At 45.4% G+C, this 25,466-nt stretch overlaps 1 protein-coding gene across 4 annotated transcripts in view; it reads left to right on the forward strand.

Annotated features, from left to right (window-relative positions):
* CHD8 (chromodomain helicase DNA binding protein 8) overlaps nt 1–25,466 on the forward strand; it is a 103,584-nt gene that overhangs the window by 34,952 nt on the left and 43,166 nt on the right. For all 4 annotated transcript variants that reach the window (XM_083377611.1, XM_083377613.1, XM_083377612.1 and 1 more), the window contains exons 4-14: nt 2,675–3,051; nt 4,005–4,119; nt 7,391–7,585; nt 8,197–8,265; nt 13,072–13,127; nt 13,589–13,706; nt 13,804–13,887; nt 15,670–15,807; nt 20,827–20,948; nt 22,183–22,426; nt 24,304–24,480. In XM_083377611.1, coding sequence (XP_083233737.1) covers nt 2,675–3,051; nt 4,005–4,119; nt 7,391–7,585; nt 8,197–8,265; nt 13,072–13,127; nt 13,589–13,706; nt 13,804–13,887; nt 15,670–15,807; nt 20,827–20,948; nt 22,183–22,426; nt 24,304–24,480 — 1,695 coding nt within the window. The remainder of the gene's footprint in view (nt 1–2,674; nt 3,052–4,004; nt 4,120–7,390; nt 7,586–8,196; nt 8,266–13,071; nt 13,128–13,588; nt 13,707–13,803; nt 13,888–15,669; nt 15,808–20,826; nt 20,949–22,182; nt 22,427–24,303; nt 24,481–25,466) is intronic.

Here is a 25,466-nt window from a genome sequence, read left to right on the forward strand (position 1 = left end):
AAAATAGAATAAAATAGAATAAAATAGAATATGGAAAATAGAATAGAATAATAGAATGGAATTAGAATACAATAGATTAATATTAGAATGGAATGGAATAAGAATAGAATAGAATAGAATAGAATAGTAGAAGGGAATGGAATAAGAATAGAATAATATTAGAATGGAATAAGAATAGAATGGAATAATAAAATGGAATGGAATAAGAATAGAATAGAATAGAATAATATTAGAATGGAATTAGAATAGAATAGAATGGAATAAGAATAGAATAGAATAGAATAATAGAATAGAATAGAACAGAATAGAATAGAATAGAATAGAATAGAATAGAATAGAATAGAATAGAATAGAATAGAATAGAATAGAATAATATTAGAGTGGAATGGAATGGAATGGAATAAGGATAGGATAGGATAACAGATGTTATTTTCTGGGCTCCAAGATCAGTGCAGATGGGGACTGCAGCCAAGAAATTAAAAGACGCTTGCTCCTCAGGAGGAAAGCCATGGCAAATCTAGACAGCACACTAAAAAGCAGAGACGTCACCCTGCCAACAAAAGTGTGTGCAGTCAAGGCTATGGTCTTCCCAGTTGCAATGTATGGCAGTGAAAGTTGGACCGTAAGAAAGGCTGAGCGCCAAAGAATTGAGGCCTTTGAACTCTGGTGCTGGAGAAGACTCCTGCGAGTCCCTTGGACTGCAAGGCGATCAAACCCGTCAGTCCTAGAGTAGATCAACCCTGACTGCTCTTTAGAAGGCCAGATCCTGAAGCTAAAACTCAAATACTTTGGCCACCTAATGAGAAGGAAGGACTCACTGGAGAAGAGCCTCATGCTGGGAAAGGTTGAGGGCAAGAGAAGAAGGGGACGACAGAGAATGAGGTGGCTGGAGAGAGAGGAGAGGAGAGAATGGGGATAGAATAGAATTAGAACAGAACAGAATAGAATTAGAATTAGAATAGACTAACAACTTTTTTTGTCACTTTGAATGTACACTACTCTGCATACATTAAAAAGAAATTTTGTTGCATTCAGCTCTCAAAGGGTCACCACTTCCAATATACGCTACATAAATATGACAATAAATAAATAAATACAGAATTATGCATATACCAACATATATGACACTATAAATAAATAATGAGAATAATAATAATACCCCCCCCTCAAATCAAGTGATAACACACATTCAAACTAGCCATTTAATGGGCTCTAGCCCACTCAGGGTTCCCCAGGCCCGCTGGCAGAACCAGGTCTTCAGCGCCTTCCAAAAAGGTGTTAGCGTGGGGGCCAGTCTAATCTCTGGGGGGGGTGTTCCAGAGAGAAGGAGCCACCACAGAGAAGACCCTCCTTCTGGGTCCCACTAGATGTATCTCCTTAGGGAACGGGACCCACAACATTCCTTTCCGCCCCACTCTAATGGGTCAGTTTGATATGACCAGCAAGAGACGGTCCCTCGGATAACCTAGTCCCAAGCCATGAAGGGCTTTAAAGGTGACCGTCAAAGTTGATTCTTTTTTCCAAGATACCTTGGTGTTCTTTGAAAGCATAAAGCAAGTTGCTAGTCCATGTAGCCAAGGTGAGGTTGGAAAAGACTGCCCTTGCAAAGAGGGGGGATGAATAAATTACTTCAGTAGTGGAGACTTTGAGGTTCTTTATCACCCCTTGGAAAACAGCTAATGCTGAACAAATGGCACACGTGAGATGCAAAGGATCATTTCAGTACATTAAGTTGCAGTTCAAAAGAATTATTGATCAAGCCTAGACGCACAAGTCTACCAGTGTTTCTCGACCTGGACTTCCACAATTCCCCAGCCAGCCATGCTGGCTGGGGAATTCTAGGAGTTGAAATCCAGATATCTTAAAAGACACCAAGGTTGAGAAACACTGGTCTAGTCAACTAAAATTCAGTACTAAGTTGGTGCCAGATAAGGTCCACAGAATTTGAGGAGAGTTAAGACTTGGACCATTTGTGGTAACGTAACGATTCCAAGCAGATGATGCATTTAGCTCCGCCCTCCATCTCTGCCTGCTCTTCTGTAACATGATACAAAAAGCATTGTTGGAGAAACGAGGCTAGTTTGGTTGACCTGAAGTCCTAAATGTTGAAAGAAAGAAAGAGAGGGAGGGAAAGGGAGAGAGAGAGAAAAGAGAGAGAGAAAGAAAGGAAAGAAAGAAAGAGAAACAAAGCTTAGTGTATGTGTGGGACTACCGAATTTGTATCTGATTTTTTTGGAAATTCTGTTACGCTGAGGCACCCAGTCCACAACCTACTTCTCAACACTGGCAAAAAAAGAAAAGAAAAATGAAGTCCCTTCCTCTTTGTTTCTCTTGCCTGTCATAACAGAAATGTATTTGTTTGTTTCTTTTAATCCCCCTTGTTATCATACCCGAAGGTGGCAAACACATCCAGCACACCACCCTCCTCCTATTTTCCCCACAACAACCCTGTGAGGTGGGTTGGGCTGAGAGAGGAAGAGGCTTTAGGTTTTCAGTTGTGGAAGCCTCAGGCTGTTCTTCCCACCCCCGCCGCCCTCCCCCCATTCCCACCTTCAAAATGGCACCGTTCTTAGCCGTTTTCTGTACGTCAGCCTCCTATCCGGAGAGAAACCAGGAAGTTCCACTGAGGATCTCTCTCTCTCTCTCTCTCTCTCACCGTGTAAACCCGTTGCAGGCCAGCTCGTCCCAGGGCAGCTCCTCGGGACTCTCGGTGGTGAAGGTCCTGAGCAGCAGCGAGGTGGCGGCCCTCCCGTCCTCCAGCGGCACCACCCGGAGCGGCTCGGATGAATCCCGCAAGCTGGAGCATCAGAAGAAGCAGGAGAAGGCCAACCGGATCGTAGCCGAGGCCATCGCCCGAGCCCGAGCCCGGGGCGAGCAGAACATCCCCCGAGTGCTGAACGAAGACGAACTGCCCAGCGTTCGCCCGGAAGAGACGGGCGAGCGCAAGCGGCGCCGGAAGGGCGGGGGAGAGCGCATCCCCAAAGAGGACCGGCCGCGCAAGGGCCGGGGCCAGGGGGGATCTGGCAAGAGCAAAGGCCGAGGGAAACCCAGGTAAACAGCACCGGAACTGGCTTTTTTCTGCTCCTCCTCTTCCTCCTTCTTTCTTCTTCTTTCTCCTTTTCCTTTTTCCTACTTCCTCTTCCTCTTTCTTCCTCCTTCCTCTTTCTTCCTCTTTTCTTCTTTTTCCTCCTCCTCCTCCTTTCTTCTTTCTCCCCCTCCTTCTCCTTTTTCCTTTTTCCTCTTCTTCTTCTTCCTTCCTCCTTCCTCCTTCCTCTTCCTTCTTCCTCTCTTCTTTTTTCCTCCTCTTTCTTTCTTCTTCTTTCTCCCCCTCCTTCCTTTTCCTTCTTCCTCTTCTTCTTCCTTCCTCCTTCCTCTTCCTTTTTCTTCCTCCTTCCTCTTTTCTTCTTCTTTTTTCCTCCTCCTTTCTCTCCCTCCTCCTCCTCCTTTTTCCTTTTTCCTTCTTCCTCTTCTTCTTCCTCCTTCCTCTTCCTCTTTCTTCCTCCTTCCTCTTTCATCCTCTTTTCTTTTTTCCTCCTTTCTTCTTCTTTCTCCCCCTCCTCCTCCTTTTTCTGTTTTCCTTCTTCCTCTTCTTCTTCTTCCTTCCTCCTTCCTTTTCATCTTTCTTCCTCCTTCCTCCTCCTCTTCCTTCTTCCTCTTTTCTTTTTTCCTCCTCCTCCTTTCTTCTTCTACTTTCTCCCCCTCCTCCTTTTTTCTTCTTCCTCTTCTTCTTCCTTCCTCCTTCCTCTTCCTCTTTCTTCCTCCTTCCTCTTTTCTTCTTCTTTTTTCCTCCTCCTTCTTTCTCCCCCTCCTCCTTCTCGTTTTTCCTTCTTCTTCTTCTTCCTTCTTCCTTCCTCCTTCCTCTTCATCTTTCTTCCTCTTTTCTTCTTTTTTCTTCCTCCTCCTCCTCCTTTCTTTTCTCCTCCTCCTCCTCCTCCTCCTCCTCCTCCTCCTCCTCCTCCTCCTCCTTGACATTTCCATTTGTGACTCTCTCTCCTTCTTCCCAGCACGATTACGCCAGTTGTTGGGAAGAAGCGGAAACGGAACGCTTCTTCAGATAATTCAGACGCCGAGCTAATGCCAGCCCAGTCTCCGCGTGAAGAAGAGGAGACCAGCATCCAGGTGAGCTCAGGGGGAGGCGGTAGCTGGGTTAAGGCTGTTCAAAGAGTTCTGTTTTCACCAAGAGATGGCACGGTGGTTAAAGACACTGAGCTTGTCCCAGCTGGGAAGCTGACAGGCCAGGTTCAAGACCCGAATGCCACCCGATGGGGAGGTCTCCCATCCTCGCCCCAGCTCCTGCCAACCGAGCTGTTCGAAAGCATGCAAATGCGAGTAGATAAATAGCCACGGCGTCCCTTATGTAAGAGTATAGGCATATACATATGTCTAGAGCAGGGGTAGGCAGCCTTGGCTCTTTTACGACTCGTGGACCTCAACTCCCAGAATTCCTGAGGCAGCCATGCTGAGGGGAAAGGGAGAGGTTTCCGAGCTGAGCCATGCTGGCTCAGGAATTCTGGGAGTTGAAGTCCACGAGTCATGAAAGAGCCCCAAGGTTGCCTACCCCTGGTCTAGAGCGTGTCTATATGTGTGTTATGCATATGTACGCTTGTTGAGAGCAGGCAACAGAACTTCATTTTTAACGTGTGCCAGTGTGCCCACAGTAAAAAAAATGACAATCAAGGTTATCTTATCTCTAAAAAAATGGAGATGACCACACACAGACACACACACAGAGTGAGACATGACTGGACAGGGAAAGCCTTTACTTTTCCAAGAGAAAATGGCTCTTGCTTTTCAAAAGTGCTTGGATGATGCTTCAAGCAAATGGAATCCTTCGTTTCAGTGCTTTGGTCCAACTGCTTCTTCTCATCCGTTCCCTAATCAGGAGCCTCTTCCCTTGCTTTCAGAACAGGCAAACCCTGAAATTGGGTTTGCAACACCAACCCTCCTCATTAAGGCAAATTGCTTCGCTGAGATATATGGAGCTGGGCACGCCTAATTTGGCCTAATCAAAACTTTTTAACAATTGTGGCGATTCGCCAAACAACTGTAGCAGGAAAGGCGGCAGAGTGAGGCAAAACCCACTTAGCAACTGTCTGGCTTAACAGTGAAGATTATGGGGCTCAGCTGGTATCGTAAGTCGAGGATTCCCCGTGGAAGCAATACTTTCGTTAGGTCAAATTCAATTTTACGAGCTTTAAAAGGTTGCCAGGATTCACGGTTCTTAATAAGGAACTCTTTGCAGGTAGAATCGATCCTTCCAAACAGGGAACCTGAACTTTTGCTGACTTCTTCTAAGATTTGGGGGGAAAGGTTTGACCTGCAGTGTGACTTAACCGACACTTAGCTGAGGGTATCCAGTGGTCTTGCCTAATGGTATCCCGCTCTACCATCTAAGGACATAACTGGTACAGATGTGAATTTTGAGGCATCCTTGGTGCTCCCTGTGGCTTGCTTGTTTTCTTGCAGATGTTTCATTACCCTGACTAAGTATCATCAGGGCTTGTAAGGAGTGCTGTTTGCTGTCTGTTCATATTCTCGTGTCTTGCCTGTCTGTGTGGGTGGGGACAATCTTAGGAGATTCTTCGATAGGGCTCTTTACTCTTTAGCAGTATCTTGATTGGGATATTGCTTACTTGATCGTTGGTCTGACGTTGACCTTGAAGAAAATCTATGCTGATTTGAGTGCCAGTTACTGGTGGAGAGGTGGCTGGATTCTTTTTTCCTCTTTTTGGGCTGGTTGATTGTCTTTTGCATAGTCTATAAAAGGTAAAGGTAAAGGTTCCCCCGCACATGCATGCTAGTCGTTTCCGACTCTAGGGGCCGGTGCTCATCTCCGTTTCAAAGCCGAAGAGCCAGCGCTTGTCTGAGGACGTCTCTGTGGTCATGTGGCCAGCATGACTAGACACCAAAGGTGCACAGAACGCTGTTACCTTCCCATCGTAGTGGTCCCTATTTTTCTACTTGCATTTTTTTACGTGCTTTCGAACTGCTAGGTTGGCAGAAGCTGGGATGAGTAACAGGCGCTCACTCTGTTACGCGGCACTTGGGATTCGACCCGCCAAACTGCCGATCTTCTGATCAACAAGCTCAGCGTCCTAACCCACTGAGCCACCGCGTCCCTCCTGCGTGGTCTATAGATGTTGTTAATGTCTATGTGTCTATCGATGGCTGATTTGTCAAGAGTTGCCAGGCTTCTAGAAATTCCCTGGCATTTTTTGGATTTGGCCTGGTCTAGGATTGTCACGTTATTCCCAGTTGAAACTCTGGCGAAGACTATGTGTTGTGAAATTGAAAGAATTTTCGTCATGCCTTTTGACTGCCAGTTGGGGTTCCTGGATGCGTTCTGCCAGTCTTCTGCCTGTTTGTCCTACATAGTGGGGGTTGCAGGTCTTACTCTGTATGTTGTAGATCAGGGCTTTTCAACCTTTTCACCCATTGTACCACTTTTAGTATATGGCAACATCCAAGTACCACCAGTCGCCTAGCAAGGTGTCAAAAACTTGATGATCCCCCCAAAAAAGGAAAAAAAGTGATAAAGTACATGTAGTCCTTGACTTACAACAGTTCACTTAGTGACTTTTCGAAGTTACAATGGCACTGAAAAAAGTGCCTCCCAAGCCACAGCCGAGCAAGACACCTGCCTGCCCGCCCGGCAGCGCTCTTCCTCCTGTCCGAGGTTTTCATTGTTGTGAGCATTTCTGTTGAGGATTGGCAGTGGGGGTGGGGTGGAGGGTGTTTGTTTTTATTCCCCACCTCTGCTGGGTGGTTGTAGCAGGTTTTGGTCACTTCACTTGACCCTGGGACACTTTGACTGTCATAAATAGGAATCAGTTGCCAAGCGTCTGAATGTAAATCACAAGACCCGGGAGATGCTGCAACATTCCAGCTGATTGGCGCTTCTTCTGGGCTCAGAAGCGCCAGGATCGGTGCCGAGCTCCAGCTGGAGCCTGGTGCCGATCCTGGCACTTCCACTGAGCCCTCACAGCCCCAAAGAAGCACTGATCCTGGCGCTTTCGCTGAATCCTGACAGCCCTGCAGCTCCAGCCCTCTCTCGCTCAGGCTTTTTTAGGATGGTCACGTACCACCTGCCAGATACCAATGTACCACAGGTGGTACCCGTACCCCTGGTTGAAAAGCCCTGTTGTAGATGACTTCTGGTTTTTTTTTTCCTTCTGGGGTTGGTCTGCTTGGGATGTTTTGAAGGGCCTTAGTTGGCTTGTGTGCTACCCTGATTCCATGTGCAAGAAAGCAAGCAAGCTCAGAGAGCACCAAGGACCCCTCATTTCAACCTTGGGCTACAAATATTCTCCTTCATTAGATGCAGAATTTTTTTCTCTCTCTCTAATGGCATGTTGTTTTCCTCAAACCTATCTCTTCTCCCTGCCTCTAGAAACGGCGTTCGAACCGTCAGGTGAAGCGAAAGAAATACACAGAAGATCTGGACATCAAGATCACGGATGACGAAGAAGATGAGGAGCTGGATGTGATGGGGCCCATCAAGACCGAACAACCACCAGCTCCAGAACCCCCTGCTCCAGAACCCATCCCTGAGGGCGAGACGTTGCCTTCAATGCAGTTCTTCGTGGTAAGGGACTTCCTTAGTCTGGAACGTCGTATCCCCATAACCTCCTCCCCTCCCCCCCGGCTGATTTGCTAAGGCCTAGATACAGGGGTAGGCAACCTTGGCTCTTTTATGACTCGTGGACTTCAACTCCCAGAATTCCTGAGCCAGCATGGCTCAGCTTGGAAACCTCTCCCTTTCCCCTCAGCATGGCTGGCTCAGGAATTCTGGGAGTTGAAGTCCACCATTCATAAAGCGGCCTAAGCCTAGGTCAGAGGTAGGCAACCTTGGCTCTTTTATGACTTGTGGACTTCCACTCCCAGAATTCCTGAGCCAGCATGGCTCAGCTTGGAAACCTCTCTCTTTCCCCTCAGCATGGCTAGCTCAGGAATTCTGGGAGTTGAAGTCCACGAGTCCTAAAAGAGCCAAGGTTGCCTACCCCTGGCCTAGTATATGTCGACTATTCTGCGCAGCATTTGCAAAATCTGGAATGCCTCTTGCCCCGGGTTGCTCCATGGCGAAGTCAGGGATATCGTTTTCCTCTGCAGGTCATCCTCAACTTACGACTGTAACTTTTAAACTTCCTTTAAGCCTCCCCTTTCTTTCTCCCCCTCCCCCACCCTTTCTGCCCGCAGGAAAACCCCAGCGAAGAGGACGCTGCCATCGTAGACAAGGTCCTGTCCATGCGGGTAGTGAAGAAGGAGGTGAGAATCTTTGATCTGCCGCCAGGGCTGAATGACTTGCGGCTTTCCAGCTGCCTCTGCCCTGCTTTATTGTAAGGATTTGCTTTCCTAGATGGGGTGTTGGAGGAGGAGAGGGAAGAGTCCGAAGCCACACAAGAGTCCCTTTTACCTTGTTTTGCCCTTGCCTTTCATAGCAGACCTTCCAAGATTGAGGCTCAGAATTCTCCCCTCAGCGCGCTAGGATTATTAGGATATAACGTCGTAAGACCTATTCACTAGCTACCAGTTCTTAGCCATATACTCCCCCCACACTTACGACGACAAGACGCTCTCATTCGGGAGTATAGTAAGATCCTGCTAAACTCCTCTCTACCTATTCATGGTTATACCTCTGTTCTTTTAAGAGGTCGACTAAAGTCAAGAAACCCACCACTCCTTACAGCGCTTAAGCTGCTAGCCGAACATCAGAGCACCACACAAAAGTGGATGGAAGCATGGAGTAGCTATACCTCCCAAGATATTTTCGAGCATATTAATCCTAATAATATACCTCCAGGGTTCAACTTACCCCGACACATATGGGTGACATACAACAGAATTAGAACGACTCATGGGGTGTGTGCCGATTTTTTGTATAAATGCGGGAAGACATCTTCAGCGCAATGTGATTGCGGGGCTTCCCGACAGACTATCCAACATACAGTGAGGGAATGCATTCATAGAAAATACCCAGGAGATTTTAAGGACTTCTTTTGCGTAACAACGGCAGCTGTTGTTGTTGTTGTTAGTTGCGAAGTCGTGTCCAACCCATCGCGACCCTATGGACAATGTTCCTCCAGGCCTTCCTGTCCTCTACCATCTTCTGGAGTCCATCTAAGCTCACGCCTACTGCTTCAATGACTCCATCCAGCCACCTCATTCTCTGTCGTCCCCTTCTTCTCTTGCCCTCAATCTTTCCCAGCATTAGGCTCTTCTCCAGTGAGTCCTTCCTTCTCATTAGGTGGCCAAAGTATTTGAGTTTTAGCTTCAGGATCTGGCCTTCTAAAGAGCAGTCAGGGTTGATCTCCTCTAGGACTGACCGGTTGGATCGCCTTGCAGTCCAAGGGACTCGCAGGAGTCTTCTCCAGCACCATAGTTCAAAGGCCTCAATTCTTTGGCGCTCAGCCTTTCTTATGGTCCAGCTTTCACTGCCATACATTGCAACTGGGAAGACCATAGCCTTGACTATACGCACTTTTGTTGACAGGGTGATGTCTCTGCTTTTTAGTGTGCTGTCTAGATTTTTCAACGGCAGCTACGGCAGTCCAAACTCGACATCAAACTCTGAAATGTTATTTCCGGTTTCCGCTTAGGTTTTATTACTGCTTCTTTTTTAATGGTTTTAACTCTTTTAACTTGTAAATATGAAATGTTTTTAATATTGTTTGTGACCAGCCATACGCTAAATAAATAAATACCGTTGTGTAGATGGTTAGGCTAGAGGACTTGGATGGATGGATGGACAAAGGGACAGATAACCAGCTTTTCACAAATGAATTTGTTTGCCCTAGTGGCCATTTTTTTTAAAAAAAATATTTTAATTCTTTTATTTATTTTACAAATCGATGCTTCAGCAGGGAGCCATTTAGAATACAAGTCTCGTAAGTCTAGTAACAGACAGGAGGTATATCTACAGAGGAATGCTGTAGATATAATTTACTTGGACTTTAGTAAGGCATTTGATAAAGTAGATCACAACCTACTACTTGATAAGATAGAAAAATGTGGGTTAGATAGCATCACCACCAGATGGATTTGTAGCTGGCTGACAGGCCGTACTCAGCGTGTGGTCCTCAATGGAACTGCATCTACATGGAAGGAAGTGTGTAGTGGGGTGCCCCAGGGCTCTTTTCTGGGCCCAGTGCTCTTCATCATCTTCATCAACAATTTGGACAAGGGGATAGATGGAGAACTCATCAAATTTGCAGACGACACCAAGCTGGCAGGAATAGCCAATACTCCAGAAGATAGGCTTAAAATACAGAAGGATCTGGACAGACTCGAACACTGGGCACTATCTAACAAAATGAAATTCAATGGTGAAAAAAGTAAGGTTCTGCATTTAGGCAGGAAAAATCAAATGCACAGGTATAGTACAGGTGGTACCTTGCTCGATAGTAGCAACTGTGAGAGGGATCTCAGAGTCCTAGTGGACAATCACTTAAATATGAGCCAGCAGTGTGCTGCAGCTGCCAAAAAAGCCAACACAGTGCTAGGCTGCATTAACAGAGGGATAGAATCAAGATCACGTGAAGTACTAATACCACTTTACAATGCCTTGGTAAGGCCACACCTGGAATACTGCATCCAGTTTTGGTCACCACGATGTAAAAAAGACGTTGAGACTCTAGAAAGAGTGCAGAGAAGAGCAACAAAGATGATTAGAGGACTGGCAGCTAGAACATGTGAAGAAAGGTTGCAGGTATTGAGTATATCTAGTTTAATGAAAAGAAGGACTAGGGGTGATATTATAGCAGTATTCCAATATTTGAGGGGCTGCCAGAAAGAAGAGGGGGGTCAACCTATTCTCCAAAGCACCTGAAGGCAGAAAAAAGAAGCAGTAGATAGAAACTAATCAAGGAGAGAAGCAACCTAGAACTAAGGACGTAATTTTCTGGCAGTTCAAACAATTAATCAGTGGAATGACGTGGCTCCAGAAGTTGTGAACGCTCCAACATTAGGAACAGATTGGACGACCATTTGTGTGAAAAGTTATAGGATTTTATGCTTGAGCAGGGGGTTGGGCTAGAAGACCTCCAAGGTCTCTCTTCCAACTCTTACGCTGCTATGGTGAATGATGAGTTCATTAACAGAAACAATTAGGAGACTAAATGTAATTGTAAGATTTTATTCCGCATTCTCAGTGAAATCATTGAAAAACTAAAAAAAAACAGTTTAAAAACAGTGTTGGAAACCAAAATGGAATATAATTCACCAAGAACCAGAGGTTTGGAAAACATTATAAAAATTAAATTAGTCCCTCACCCCAGTTTTATGTAGATTAGGATTATTTTTTTTATCCCATGTCTTTTCCCCTGAAAAACAAATAACAGAATAACAGCGTGGGGAAGGTCTTCCAGTCCAACTTCCTCCTCAGGCAGAAGGCCCTATATCTTTCTGTATAAATGGCAATCTAATCTCTTCTTAAAAACCTCCAGTGATGAAGCACCCAACTTAAATCAGATGTTCCACTCGTTAATTGTTTTCACTCTTTTGTTGTCCTGAATTTTCCTCAAACATATTCCTTAAATGTCAAGTTCCCTCCTCTCCGTCTTTTCAAGCAAACTGGTCCTGGGGGGAATAGAGTTTTCTAAATCAACAAGTCTGCATATGGGGGTTTAACCATCCAATCTATTTAAAGGTAAAGGTTCCCCCCGCACATGCGTGCTAGTCGTTTCCAACTCTAGGAGCCGGTGCTCATCTCCATTTCAAAGCCGAAGAGCCAGCGCTTGTCCGAGGACGTCTCCGTGGTCATGTGGCCGGCATGACTAGACGCCAGAGGCGCACGGAACGCTGTTACCTTCCCACCGTAGTGGTCCCTATTTTTCTACTTGCATTTTTACGTGCTTTCGAACTGCTAGGTTGGCAGAAGCTGGGACGAGTAACAGGCGCTCACTCTGGTACGCGGCACTCGCGTTTCGACCCCCCAAACTGCCGACCTTCTGATCGACAAGCTCAGCGTCCTAACCCACTGAGCCACCGCGTCCCTCCAATCTATTTAGTAGTGTTCAAATGTTGAGACATCGTTCTTGACAGTTGGACAGAGAAATTAGGTGGTTCAGGCTAAGCTGCCTTTAGCTGTCCTCTCAGCATGACAGAAATGAACAACAAATGTTCATGATATCTGCTCTTTTGTGTGTGTTTTTTAAAAATTATTCCTTTAATCACACTGCAAAAATACATATCGTGACCACTGTAACAGTCAAGCTCTACCTGTTGTTAGGTTGGAGGTGGGAAGAGCTGAGAAGTCTATAGTGAAATCTCTTCCCATGGTTATTACAGGCTTATACAGAGCAAGGATGATATGGCTTCAAATTATAACATGATTGCATTTCAGAATATGATAGTTTATAGGTACAGCAGTCAACTGCTTGTGCTTTCTTTTAGCAAAGCCCTATCGAGGAGAGTTGATTTTTTTTTACTTCTTGGTGTTCTTCAACTGAGTTTGATAGTGGTTGTGAATCCAGATGCAAATACTGTATTTGAACATTGGAATATTGCATCCAGTATTGGTCACCACAATATAAAAAAAGATGTTGAGACTCTAGAAAGAGTGCAGAGAAGAGCAACAAAGATGATTAGGGGACTGGAGGCTAAAACATACAAAGAACAATTGCAAGTGTTGGGTATGTCAAGTCTAGGGAAAAGGCAGACGAGGGCTGACATCATAGCAATGTTCCAATGTCTAAGGGGCTACCACAATGAAGAGGAGATTAACCCAGTCTCCAAAGCATCTGAAGGCAGGATAAGAAGCAGTGGATAAAAACGTAACAAGGAGAGAAGCAACCTAGATTTAAGGAGACATTTCTTGACTGTTAGAACAATTAATCAGTGGAAGAACTTGCCTCCAGACATTGCGAGTGCTCCAACACTGGAAGTTTTTAAGAAGAGATTTGACCACCATCCAATGTCTGAAATGGAATAGGGTCTCCTGCTTGATTAGGGAGTTGGACTAGAAGACCTCCAAGGTCCCTTCCCACTCTGTTATTCTGCCGTCCTCCTTAGCTGGAACAGCTCCCCTATGCCTTCAGTTCTCTGATTTTGTGTGTTTCTTTCTTCCATCGGCAGCTACCCAATGGGCAGTTCACAGAAGCAGAAGAATTCTTTGTGAAGTACAAAAATTAGTAAGTACACCACCCTCCTCTACTTTTCAAACATTTCCACCGCTGGGCGGTTTAACAGAAGGTGTGAAACGCAGATCTCGGTCTGTGTTTGTACCATTGTTTCCCATCCCATCAAAGTAAGTGCCCAAAACACTAATGGAATGCTTGGATTGACCCAGTTTTGGGAAAGAATGAAGTTCTGGAGCCAGATCACTCTCGTGGTTGAACTGTGGGATCCCTGGTATTCTCCGAAAGCTTGGCTATTTCTTTGCAGTCATTTCATTACCCAACTAGGTAACATCAGTGTTGATGTACCAGAGTACCTGTTATAAGTGAGGACGTTACGTAGTCAGGTAATGAAGCATTTGCAAGAAAAGCACCAAGGATCCCACCTCTTTCCATTGATCCAGTTCTAGATGCTGATCATTTACAATACCCTTCTCTCTTTTCTCCCCAACTTTCTGTTCCAATTCTTCCCCAAGCTCTTACTTGCACTGTGAATGGGCCACCATTGCTCAGCTGGAGAAGGACAAGAGGATCCACCAGAAGCTCAAACGGTTTAAGACCAAAATGGCTCAGATGAGACACTTCTTTCATGAGGTACCCATGACGATAGAAACCTAAGCTTGTTTAATTCCAGTTGTTAGTACTCCTGCAGAGGTCAACACTGCCTTACACTGCTATCCTGCCTCTTTAGGATGAGGAACCTTTCAACCCAGACTACGTGGAGGTTGACCGCATCTTGGATGAATCGCACAGCATTGACAAGGACAATGGGGAGGTGTGTTGCTACTTTTCAGATTAACTTGACGGGGTAGGACATGCAAATAGCAATAGCCCTTAGACTTACAACATCCCGCTTCACAGTGCTTTACAGCGCTCTCTAAGCAGTTTACAGAGCCAGCCTATTACCCCCCAACAGTCTGGGTCCTCATTTTACTGATCTCGAAAGGCCGAAAGGCCGAGTCAAGCTTGAGCCAGTCAGGATTGAACTTCTGGCGGTTGGCAGAGTTAGCCTACCATACTGCATTCTGACAGAATGAGGTGGCTGGATGGAGTCGCTGAAGCAGTAGACATGAGCCTAAATGGACTCCAGCAGATGGTAGAGGACAGGAAGGCCTGGAGGAACGTCGTCCATGGGGTCGCGATGGGTCCTTCACGACTTCACAACTAACAACAACAACAACAACTGCATTCTACCCACTGCGCCACTACAGCTTTTACTTAAATAAGATACTTAAATACCGGCTACCTAATGAGAAAGCAATAGCTACCTAAGAACGTCAGAAGAACCATGCTGGATCTGGATGGTGGTGTTTTTTTTTCCTGCTCTGGCACTCGAGAGTCCCACAGTGGCCAGCTGAATGCATTTGGAAAGTTTTATAAACTTTTTAAAACCAGAGGCCAAAGGGTCCCCTTCCATTGTCCATTTCTGGCAATCACATACGCAGGTCTGCTCCTTAAGACTCGAGAGGTAAACAAACAGCCGGATAATGTTGGTAGCCATTGATAGCTCCCCGCCGAAATCCAAGCACAATTTGCGACCCCCTGAGCAGAGAGCCACTTGTGTGCAGTTTCCCAGGGTTCCCCCACCCCTCTGAGGTACCCTGTGCTTCTTTCCTTAGCCCCGCTGCCTCTCTGCCCGGGAACTTAAAAAATCCTCTCTGCTGAAATGCAAATGGGATTTTCCGATCCTGAGCAAAAAAACACACGCACTTAACCTGTGCAGGATCTCTCCCACCTGCCTGAGACACACCCCACGCTGCTTGCCTTACTCCACTAACTCTCTGCTCTCTGGATTTTGGCTTCCTCTCATCTCTGTGGGTTGGCGGGGCGCAGTAATTAAGCCGAAATCGTCAGGATTTTGGCTCTTTATTGCACTCTGCCGAAGGAGTTCAGCTCCCTTCAGGAATCAGCCAATCGGCACAAACCAAAGAGAGCCCTTTTTTTTGCAGGCAGCGGCAGCTTGCAACCTTTCCCGCCGGCTTCCCCATTTGACCTGGGGAAGCCAGCAGAGAAGATTGCAAATGGCGGTGTGAACAGTTGCCAAGCACACAGATCGTGATTCTAAGGCCACGGGGGTGGTAGTGTGACATTTTGCATCAGCCAGAAATGCTTTACGGGCCCTAAAGCACTCTTTCCGAGACTCATAATTCCAGACCAACATCAAATGAATGGTTGTAAACTGGGGACTACTTGTCTTGGGTTATGTCCCCAAACATCCCTCATCCCCAAGATTCAAACACGCTTTCCTAGCATGTTAAAAGATGGTGTTCCAAAACCCGAACAGAGCACCGTTTTTGCTACATTCCTGATTTTGCTAAAGAGACGTCTTTTCGGCCTTTGATGCCGTCCGTGTTTTCATTATATTTAATTTGCTTTGATCTTGGGGAGGGGTTTATTGCTTTAAAACATTGGATTTCTGTGAGTTGTTTACGGTAGTTTGAGAGAAAAGCCATTTGAACAAATGAATAAACAAGACTAAAACGGTACTCGCATCCCTCTCTCTCCCTCCCCCACCCTCTCTCTCTCCCTCTCTCTCCATCCCGCAAACATTGTGTAGCCCGTGATCTATTACCTGGTAAAGTGGTGTTCGCTCCCTTACGAAGACAGCACATGGGAGCTGAAAGAAGACGTGGACGAAGGGAAGGTCCGAGAGTTCAAACGCATCCAGTCCAGGCACCCTGAGCTCAAACGGGTGGTGAGTGGCAACTTATTCCCCAAGTGCAAAAGTCTCGGCCTTATCTGCTGCGCTGACTTGACCTTCTAGTTTTGTCCAGTAGTGTTCTGGAGGGGACACGGTGGCTCAGTGGGTTAGGACGCTGAGCTTGTCAATCAGAAGATCGGCAGTTTGGCGGATCGAATCCCGAGCATTGCATAGCAGAGCGAGCGCCTGTTACTCATCCCAGCCTCTGCCAACCTAGCAGTTCGAAAGCACGTAAAAAATGCAAGTAGAGGAACTTCCGGTGGCTCCGCGGCGCCGGAGACAGCCTTCCCGGGCTGCCCGTGGCTCAGCTGAGTGATTTTCGCCCGAAACAGCGCCGATCAGCTGTTTGGGCGAATTTGAAGCCCCCTCCTCGGGAGAAGAGGAGGGGGTGAGCCCCCAGGTAGGGGTCGAGTTCTCCGGGGCCGCCTGAGCTTTGAGCTTGGGCGGCTGAAGGATTGAACTCCCCCGTAGCCTGGGCTGCTCCCAGCTGGCCTGCGTCTCTGCTCCGGATTTTATGGAGCAGAGCCAGGCGTCTGCGACCATCCCTGCCTGAAGGAAGGACTATGAAAGGAAAAGAGCAGGCAGAGCGGTACAAGAGGGAAAGATGAAGAGGATTATTTTATTCTACTCTCGAGCTTGATGGACTTTTTTTAAAACTTAAAGTGAAAGTGCGTCACAATTGTAAGTAAAAGATGGCGGCTAAACCTCCTCCTAGAACTTTTCGGAGTGCTGGAAACTCTCCGGTGCAACAACATTTATTATTGCAGGCGCTGCATTCTTCTGATGTATTGACATTGAAGGATCTTGAAAAACATACCCAGTTAATTTTGGAATCAATGGGTGTTAAATTTTTACAGATGGAGGAGAAACTGCAGAAATTGGAGGAGAGAATGGAAGAGAGGATGGAACAGAAGTTTAGAGAGATGAAGGCAGACATTTTGTCTTCAGTGCATAAAGTAGCTGTATGTGTGGATGATCTGGATGAAAAAGTGGAAGATTTGACTCAAAAGAATGCTATATTAGAAGCAAAAGTATTGGAAATTGAAGATTTAAAAGACAAAATGGATAGCGAACTGAGTCTGGCTCAATTTTACCAGATGCAGTTTGCTGTTAGAATTAGAGGTTTAAAAGAGAATATTAAGGAAGATCTAAAGCAGCTGGTCTCAGAGGCTTTTGAGGTGGTATTGAACCAGCCAGCATCTGAAATAAAACAAGGCATGGACAAAGTGTTTCGTGTGAACTCGTGGATTGCTAAACAGAGAAAGCTGCCTAGAGATGTGGTGGTTTATTTTCTAAAAAGGGAAATTAGAGATGAAGTTATACAAGCTGCCTATGATACTAAAGTTGTGATTGCTGATCAAGAAGTTCTGGTTTTAAAAGAAATTCCTCCAAAGATTTTAAAGAGAAGAAAGGACTTTACATTTCTTGTGCAAGAGCTGAAGCAACGAGATATAAGGTTCAGATGGGAGATTCCAGTTGGCTTGAGCTTGATGTATGAAGGCAAAAGGTATTGTTTGGTTACTGTGAAGCAAGCGCGTGATTTTTACAACAATGTTTTAAAAGCATCCCCATCAATACTTTTGGAAGTTGCAGAGGGATCTGGAGAAGGAGAACATCAAGAGGATGAAGATGGACAAACAGATGAGAATGGTGCAGGAGGAGATCAAGCCACAACGCTTTTGGATGATCCTAGAGAACAGAGGGTGATGCGTGCTGCCTTAAAACGTTCAAAAAAGATTAAGAAATAAGACCAGCAGAAATCTATGGAACTTCCACAACGTACTTGCAGACAAGCAGTGGAACTAATGGACTAAATTTACTACGGAGGAAATGGAAGAAAGTTTTATGGGCTAATGTGGGTTAATTTGTGTAAGAACTATCTATTATAGACTATTTTGGTTAGAGATTGATTAGGTAATAGGGATAGGTGCTCGTGGTGTGTAAATGAGAATTTGTTTAGAAAATAGAGAATTGTGGAAGAACGTAGACAGTGGAGGAAGGGTTTTTTTTTTTTAAATTAACATGAATGACGCTAGTTTTCTTTTATCTTAGTTTTTTATACATATTTAATATTATTAAGGATTGGTTTATTTTATATAAGCTAGAGAGTGATGGATTTTAGAGTTTATAGTTGTTAGTATATGATTGTTTATGATTGTTTTTTATATATACGTATAGGGTTAAGAAGTTTTATGTAGCATTTGAATAGGTCTTCTTTCGTTTTTTTTTTTCTATTTTAGTTTTTTATATATATTTTATATTGCTAAGGTTTGTTTTATCTTATATAAGCTAGAGAGTGATGGATTTTAGAATTTATAGTTGTTAGTATATGGTTGTTTATGATTGCTTTTTTATATATATATACCTTGTATTTAGCTCTGGGAAGTCGGGGGGGGGAGGGGGGGAGGGGGGGAGGTAGGGGGGGAGGGGGAGGGGGGGAGGTAGGGGGGAGGGCGGGGGAAGGGGGGTTTTTTAAAGGAAAACTGTATTTTAAAACTTTTCAATTAAAAAAAAAAGTAAAAAATGCAAGTAGAAAACTAGGGACCACTACCGTGGGAAGGTAACAGCGTTCTGTGCGCCTTTGGTGTCTAGTCATGCCGGCCACATGACCACAGAGATGTCCTCGGACAAGCGCTGGCTTTTTGGCTTTGAAACGGAGATGAGCACCGGCCCCTAGAGTCGGAAACGACTAGCATACATGTGCGGGGGAACCTTTACCTTATTCTGGAACCATGTCTGTTTGGATACTAACTCCTCTACAGGTGGCAGGGGGATTTCTAACTCTCCTTGGTACTGCAAAAAACAACACTTAAATGATCCCTGGTACCTGGCTCATTATTACAGAACAGGGAGGAAAGAAAAACCAAAGTCCATTGCAGATTTAATAATTGGTAGAAGTTATTATTAGTAGTGGTATTCCCTCCGGGCTTTTCTTTAATTAGTGAATTTTAGTCTCATCTTAGCCAATAAAAGCCAGCTGGGTGAGTTCTAGTCCCGCCCTAGGCATGAAAGCTGACAGTGATTTAGGGACAACCACTAGGAGACTGAGTTCTAGTCCCGCTCTAAGGCATAAAAGCTGACTGAGTGATTTGGGGCCAATCACTAGGAGACTGAATTTAGTCCCGCCCTAAGCATGAAAGCTGTGACTGAGTAATTTGGGGCCAATCACTAGGAGACTGAATTTAGTCCTGCCCTAGGCATGAAAGCTGACTGAGTGATTTGGGGCCAATCACTAGGAGACTGAATTTAGTCCCGCCCTAGGCATGAAAGCTGACTGAGTACTTTGGGGCCAATCACTAGGAGACTGAATTTAGTCCCGCCCTAAGCATGAAAGCTGACTGCGTACTTTGGGGCCAACCACTAGGAGACTGAGTTCTAGTCCCGCCCTAAGGCATAAAAGCTGACTGAGTGATTTGGGGCCAATCACTAGGAGACTGAATTTAGTCCCGCCCTAAGCATGAAAGCTGTGACTGAGTGATTTGGGGCCAATCACTAGGAGACTGAATTTAGTCCCGCCCTAAGCATGAAAGCTGTGACTGAGTGATTTGGGGCCAATCACTAGGAGACTGAATTTAGTCCTGCCCTAGGCATGAAAGCTGACTGAGTGATTTGGGGCCAATCACTAGGAGACTGAATTTAGTCCCGCCCTAGGCATGAAAGCTGACTGAGTACTTTGGGGCCAATCACTAGGAGACTGAATTTAGTCCCGCCCTAAGCATGAAAGCTGACTGAGTACTTTGGGGGCAACCACTAGGAGACTGAGTTCTAGTCCCGCTCTAAGGCATAAAAGCTGACTGAGTGATTTGGGGCCAATCACTAGGAGACTGAATTTAGTCCCGCCCTAAGCATGAAAGCTGTGACTGAGTGATTTGGGGCCAATCACTAGGAGACTGAATTTAGTCCCGCCCTAAGCATGAAAGCTGTGACTGAGTGATTTGGGGCCAATCACTAGGAGACTGAATTTAGTCCTGCCCTAGGCATGAAAGCTGACTGAGTGATTTGGGGCCAATCACTAGGAGACTGAATTTAGTCCCGCCCTAGGCATGAAAGCTGACTGAGTACTTTGGGGCCAATCACTAGGAGACTGAATTTAGTCCCGCCCTAAGCATGAAAGCTGACTGAGTACTTTGGGGCCAACCACTAGGAGACTGAGTTCTAGTCCCGCCCTAAGGCATAAAAGCTGACTGAGTGATTTGGGGCCAATCACTAGGAGACTGAATTTAGTCCCGCCCTAAGCATGAAAGCTGTGACTGAGTGATTTGGGGCCAATCACTAGGAGACTGAATTTAGTCCTGCCCTAGGCATGAAAGCTGACTGAGTGATTTGGGGCCAATCACTAGGAGACTGAATTTAGTCCCGCCCTAAGCATGAAAGCTGACTGAGTACTTTGGGGCCAACCACTAAGAGACTGAGTTCTAGTCCCGCCTTAAGCATGAAAACCAGCTAGGTGACTTTGGATCTGTCACTCTAAGAACCCAACTTATCTCTCAGGGTTGTTGTGGGGAAAATAGAAGGAGAAAGGCGGGTTGGATATGTTTGCCATCTTGGTTTATTTGTAAAAATAATGCAGGTGGGAAAGGAAGGAAGAAAAAGAGGGAGGGAGGGAGGGAAGGAAAAGAGGAAAGGAAGGAAAAGAAAGAGAAAGGGAAGGAAAGAAAGAAAAAGAAAGGAGTACAGAACTTGGCAGACAATACATATCATGATGCAAAACTCCCTATGTGGTTTGTCTGCGGTTAAAACATCTTTGTTTCATACAGTAACATAAAACAACGGGTAACGATATTACCAGCCTCTGATAGGAGACAAAACGAGAAGAAGGAGAAGAAACTTTCAGGAGCTGAATTTCTTTTATAAGAAGGTCGCTCGCAGAATTAGTGACTCGGACGAATGAAGTGTAACTAGCCTTAGCCACAGAATCAGAAGTACCCTTCCGTTGGCATTCAGCCAGTTCGACAAAAGCTTTCCCCTCATTTGACATATTTTGGTGCCTAACTGTAAACCTTCATTCCTTAGGCTCGACCCCAGGCAGGTTCCTGGAAAAAGCTGGAACTTTCGCACGAGTACAAGAACGGCAATCAGTTGCGTGAATATCAGCTGGAAGGCGTGAACTGGTTGCTTTTCAACTGGTACAATAGGTGAGGATACAGGCAGGAAACCCCACAGGTGAAAGGCAGCTTTGGTTAGGGGATTTGGTTCTCGGTGGAAAAATCGGAGAATTTTGTGCTTTCCGTTGTCGGTTGTGAAGGCTGGGATTTTGAGCCGTGGCCAGGAGCCGTGGTGGCACAGTGGTTAGAATGCAGTATTGCAAGTTAACTCTGCCCACTGCCAGGAGTTCGATCCTGACCGGCTCAAGATTGACTCAGCCTTCCATCCTACCAAGGTTGGTAAAATGAGGATCCAGATTGCATTGCGGGGGGGGGGGGGGGCAATATGCTGACTCTGTAAACTCCTTATAGAGAGGGCTGTAAAGCACTGTGAAGCGGTATATAAGTCTAAGTGCTATTGCTTCCCACCCCAGCCTCATTATTTTGAGTGGTGTTTTTCCAAAACCAACGGCAGAGAATTCTTAATCACAGCACCATTAACCGAAGGAGGGATGTAAAATAATATAACTCAAGGTTGAAATGGTTGGCTTCAAATTCAGAACAAAGTAGCCCTTTGTCCCAAATGGGAAACAAAACTGGATGTCTATGGAGATTCCCAGTCACCCAGGTCATAGTTGTCCCAAACATAATTCAAGGAGTATAAATCCATTCTCCATCATCCAGTTCCTTCTTGGAACTGTTGAAAGGACTGTGTTGTAGACTGATGATATTGTATCCCTCTCTCCACATTTTGGACAGAGAGGACTGCTGGCTTGAAAGAGGGGTCAAAGAGGCCATCTGTGTCAAAACTGAACAGCCCTCTCTCAACAGAGAGGGAGGGACATGACACCATCTATCTCCAGTCTACAACACAATCCTTTCAGCAGTTCCAAGAAGGCTCCATACCCATTGGCACCACTCAGGTGACCTTGAGGACACAGATAAACCTACTCGCTAAAAGAAGGCAAATGACCAGCTGTCTGCAAGGAGTATAAATCCTTCCATTCCCCATCATCCAGTCAGAGCCAAAGAAGCTTCTTGGATGAGAAAAGAAACGTCTTCAAAGAAAAACAAGAAAGTCCAGTTGCCTCCTGAAAAAGCACCTTTGGGACATGGTTGATTTGAGAATCGGTTGATTTGAGAATCTCCATAGATATTCCTCCTTATTATATTTTATTCCATTTCGAATTGACAGGGAAGGTTGGGTATGAGGATTTGGTGCAAACATGTCTACCCCTTCCAATCGTACCTCCAGCTCATCCTTTGCTTCACTCCCTCTTAACAGGCAAAATTGCATTCTGGCCGATGAAATGGGGTTGGGTAAAACCATCCAATCCATCGCCTTCTTGGAGGAAGTTTACAACGTGGGAATCCGGGGGCCCTTCCTGGTCATTGCCCCTCTGTCCACCATCACCAACTGGGAACGGGAATTCAACACCTGGACCGAGATGAACACGATTGTGTACCACGGCAGCTTGGCATCCCGCCAGATGATTCAACAATATGAGATGTACTGCAAGGATTCCCGGGTAGGGTGTGGAGAGACTTTTGGACCCATCAGGCAATGCAGAGGAACTTTTGGTTGAGACGGGAGGGGGAAGATCACAATATACAGGTAGTCCTCAACTTAAATGACCACAGTCATTTCTGTTATTAAGCAAGACTGTTATTAACCAAGCCGTGCCCATTTTTGCAACCTTTTTTTGTTTAAGCTAATCACTGCAGTTGTTAAGTACCGTGTTTCCCCAAAAGTAAGGCCTACACCAACAGTAAGCCCTAGCTTGATTTTGGGGGGTTGTTGTTGTTGTTAGCTGTGAAGTCGTGTCCAACCCATCACGACCCCATGGACAATGTTCCTCCAGGCCTTCCTGTCCTTTACCATCTTCTGGAGTCCATTTAAGCTCACGCCTACTGCTTCAGTGACTCCATCCAGCCACCTCATTTTCTGTTGTCCCCTTCTTCTCTTGCCCTCAACCTTTCCCAGCGTTAGGCTCTTCTCCAGTGAGTCCTTCCTTCTCATTAGGTGGCCAAAGCATTTGAGTTTCCACTTCAGGATCTGGCCTTCTAAAGAGCAGTCAGGGTTGATCTCTAGGACAGACCGGTGTGATCGCCTTGCAGTCCAAGGGACTCGCAGGAGTCTTCTCCAGCACCATAGTTCAAAGGCCTCAATTCTTTGGCGCTCAGCCTTTCTTACGGTCCAACTTTCACAGCTGTACATTGCAACTGGGAAGACCATAGCCTTGACTATACGCACTTTTGTTGACAGGGTGAGGTCTCAGCTTTTTAGTGTGCTGTCTAGATTTGCCATGGCTTTCCTTCCCAGGAGCAAGCGTCTTTTAATTTCTTGGCTGCAGTCCCCGTCTGCGGTGATCTTGGATCCCAGGAAAATAAAATCTGTCACTACCTCCATTTCTTCTCCATCTATTTGCCAGGAATTGAGAGGGCCGGATGCCATGATCTAGGTTTTCTTAAGTTTCAACCCAACTTTTGCACTCTCCTTCTTCACCCACAACAAGAGGTTCTTTAGTTCTTCTTCACTTTCTGCCATTAGAGTGGTATCATCTGCATATCTTAAGTTGTTAATATTTCTCCCAGCAATCTTCATTCCAACTTTTGATTCATCTAGCCCTGCATTTCTCATGATGTGCTCTGCATATAAGTTAAATAGGCAGGGCGACAGTATACAGCCTTGCCAGACTCCTTTCCCAATTTTGAACCAATCAGTGGTTCCGTGTCCAGTTCTCACTGTTGCTTCTTGGCCCACATATAGGTTTCTCAAGAGACAAATAAGATGGTCTGGTACTCCCATCTCTTTAGTTTTGGGGTGAGGCACATACCTAAAAATCAAGCTAGGGTCGGGGTGTGGAGCTACCCCACCCGCCCCCGCATCCACTTACCTTGTAGCCGGGTCTCTCCTCACCGGCCCACTTCTTCTGGGGCCTCTTCTGCAGCCAGGTCTGCGTTTCTAAGTCACAGGGCTTTCCGGAAGGCCTTGGTTCTGCAAGACCTCAGCAGCCAAGCACGAAGCTATGTATTGAATCCATAGCTCGGTACTCGGCTGCTTAGGCCTTCTGGAAAGGCCTGACTGCAAAATGCAGGCCCAAATGCAGCTGCAAAACTTCAGCCTCAGAAAAAGTGGACCGGCTGGGTGGGGTTGTCAGTGCCAGAGGTGAGGTAAGGCCTACCCCAAAAATTAAGACCTGGTACCTCTTTTTGGAGGCAAGAAAATTAAAACAATAAGACCCAGTCTTATTTTCAGAGAAACATGGTAAGTCAAGTGACGCCGACATCCCAAAAGAAGACCATGCCGAACGTCTTCCAAACTGTTGCCTAGAAAACTGCTTTGCCAATGTCGTCATCGGAATTTTTTATTTATTTATTTCTTGCTCACTTCTGCCCTTAACAGGGTCGCCTGATCCCAGGTGCCTACAAGTTTGACGCCCTGATCACCACTTTTGAGATGATTCTGTCGGACTGCCCCGAGCTTAGGGAGATTGAGTGGCGTTGTGTTATCATCGATGAAGCTCACCGCCTGAAGAACCGCAACTGCAAACTTCTGGACAGCCTCAAGCATATGGACCTGGTAGGAGCTAAAACATTTTTGTATGCTTGGGAGAGATGTTTATGGATACCGTTGTTGGATTTGCTGCTTTAGAGATGCCCGTTTGGGAGAGCCTTCAACATTGAGACTTGTTACTGTGGAGATAGGAAGTAATGGGTGCTGAACCTTCAGAGAATGGGATGGAATGGAATGGAATAGAGATTAGGAATAGAACAGAACAGAATAGAGATTAGGAATGGAATGGAATGGAATGGAATGGAATGGAATGGAATGGAATGGAATGGAATGGAATAGAGATTAGGAATAGAACAGAACAGAATAGAGATATGGAATGGAATGGAATGGAATGGAATGGAATGGAATGGAATAGAGATTAGGAATAGAACAGAATGGAATGGAATAGAGATTAGGAATAGAACAGAACAAAATAGAGATTAGGAATGGAATGGGATAGAGATTAGGAATAGAACAACAGAATAGAGATTAGGAATGGAATAGAGATTAGGAATAGAACAGAATGGAATGGAATAGAGATTAGGAATAGAACAGAACAGAATAGAGATTAGGAATGGAATGGAATAGAGATTAGGAATAGAATAGAACAGAACAGAATAGAGATTAGGAATGGAATGGAATAGAGATTAGGAATAGAACAGAACAGAATAGAGATTAGGAATGGAATGGGATAGAGATTAGGAATAGAACAGAACAGAATAGAGATTAGGAATAGAACAGAACAGAATAGAGAGATGGAATGGAATAGAGATTAGGAATAGAACAGAATGGAATGGAATAGAGATTAGGAATAGAACAACAGAATAGAGATTAGGAATGGAATGGAATGTAATAGAGATTAGGAATAGAACAGAACAGAATAGAGATATGGAATGGAATAGAGATTTGGAATAGAACAGAATGGAATGGAATAGAGATTAGGAATAGAACAGAACAGAATAGAGATTAGGAATGGAATGGAATAGAGATTAGGAATAGAACAGAATAGAGAT

This window comes from Vipera ursinii (assembly GCF_947247035.1).
Source record: "Vipera ursinii genome assembly, chromosome: Z".
Lineage (NCBI taxonomy): Eukaryota > Metazoa > Chordata > Lepidosauria > Squamata > Viperidae > Vipera > Vipera ursinii.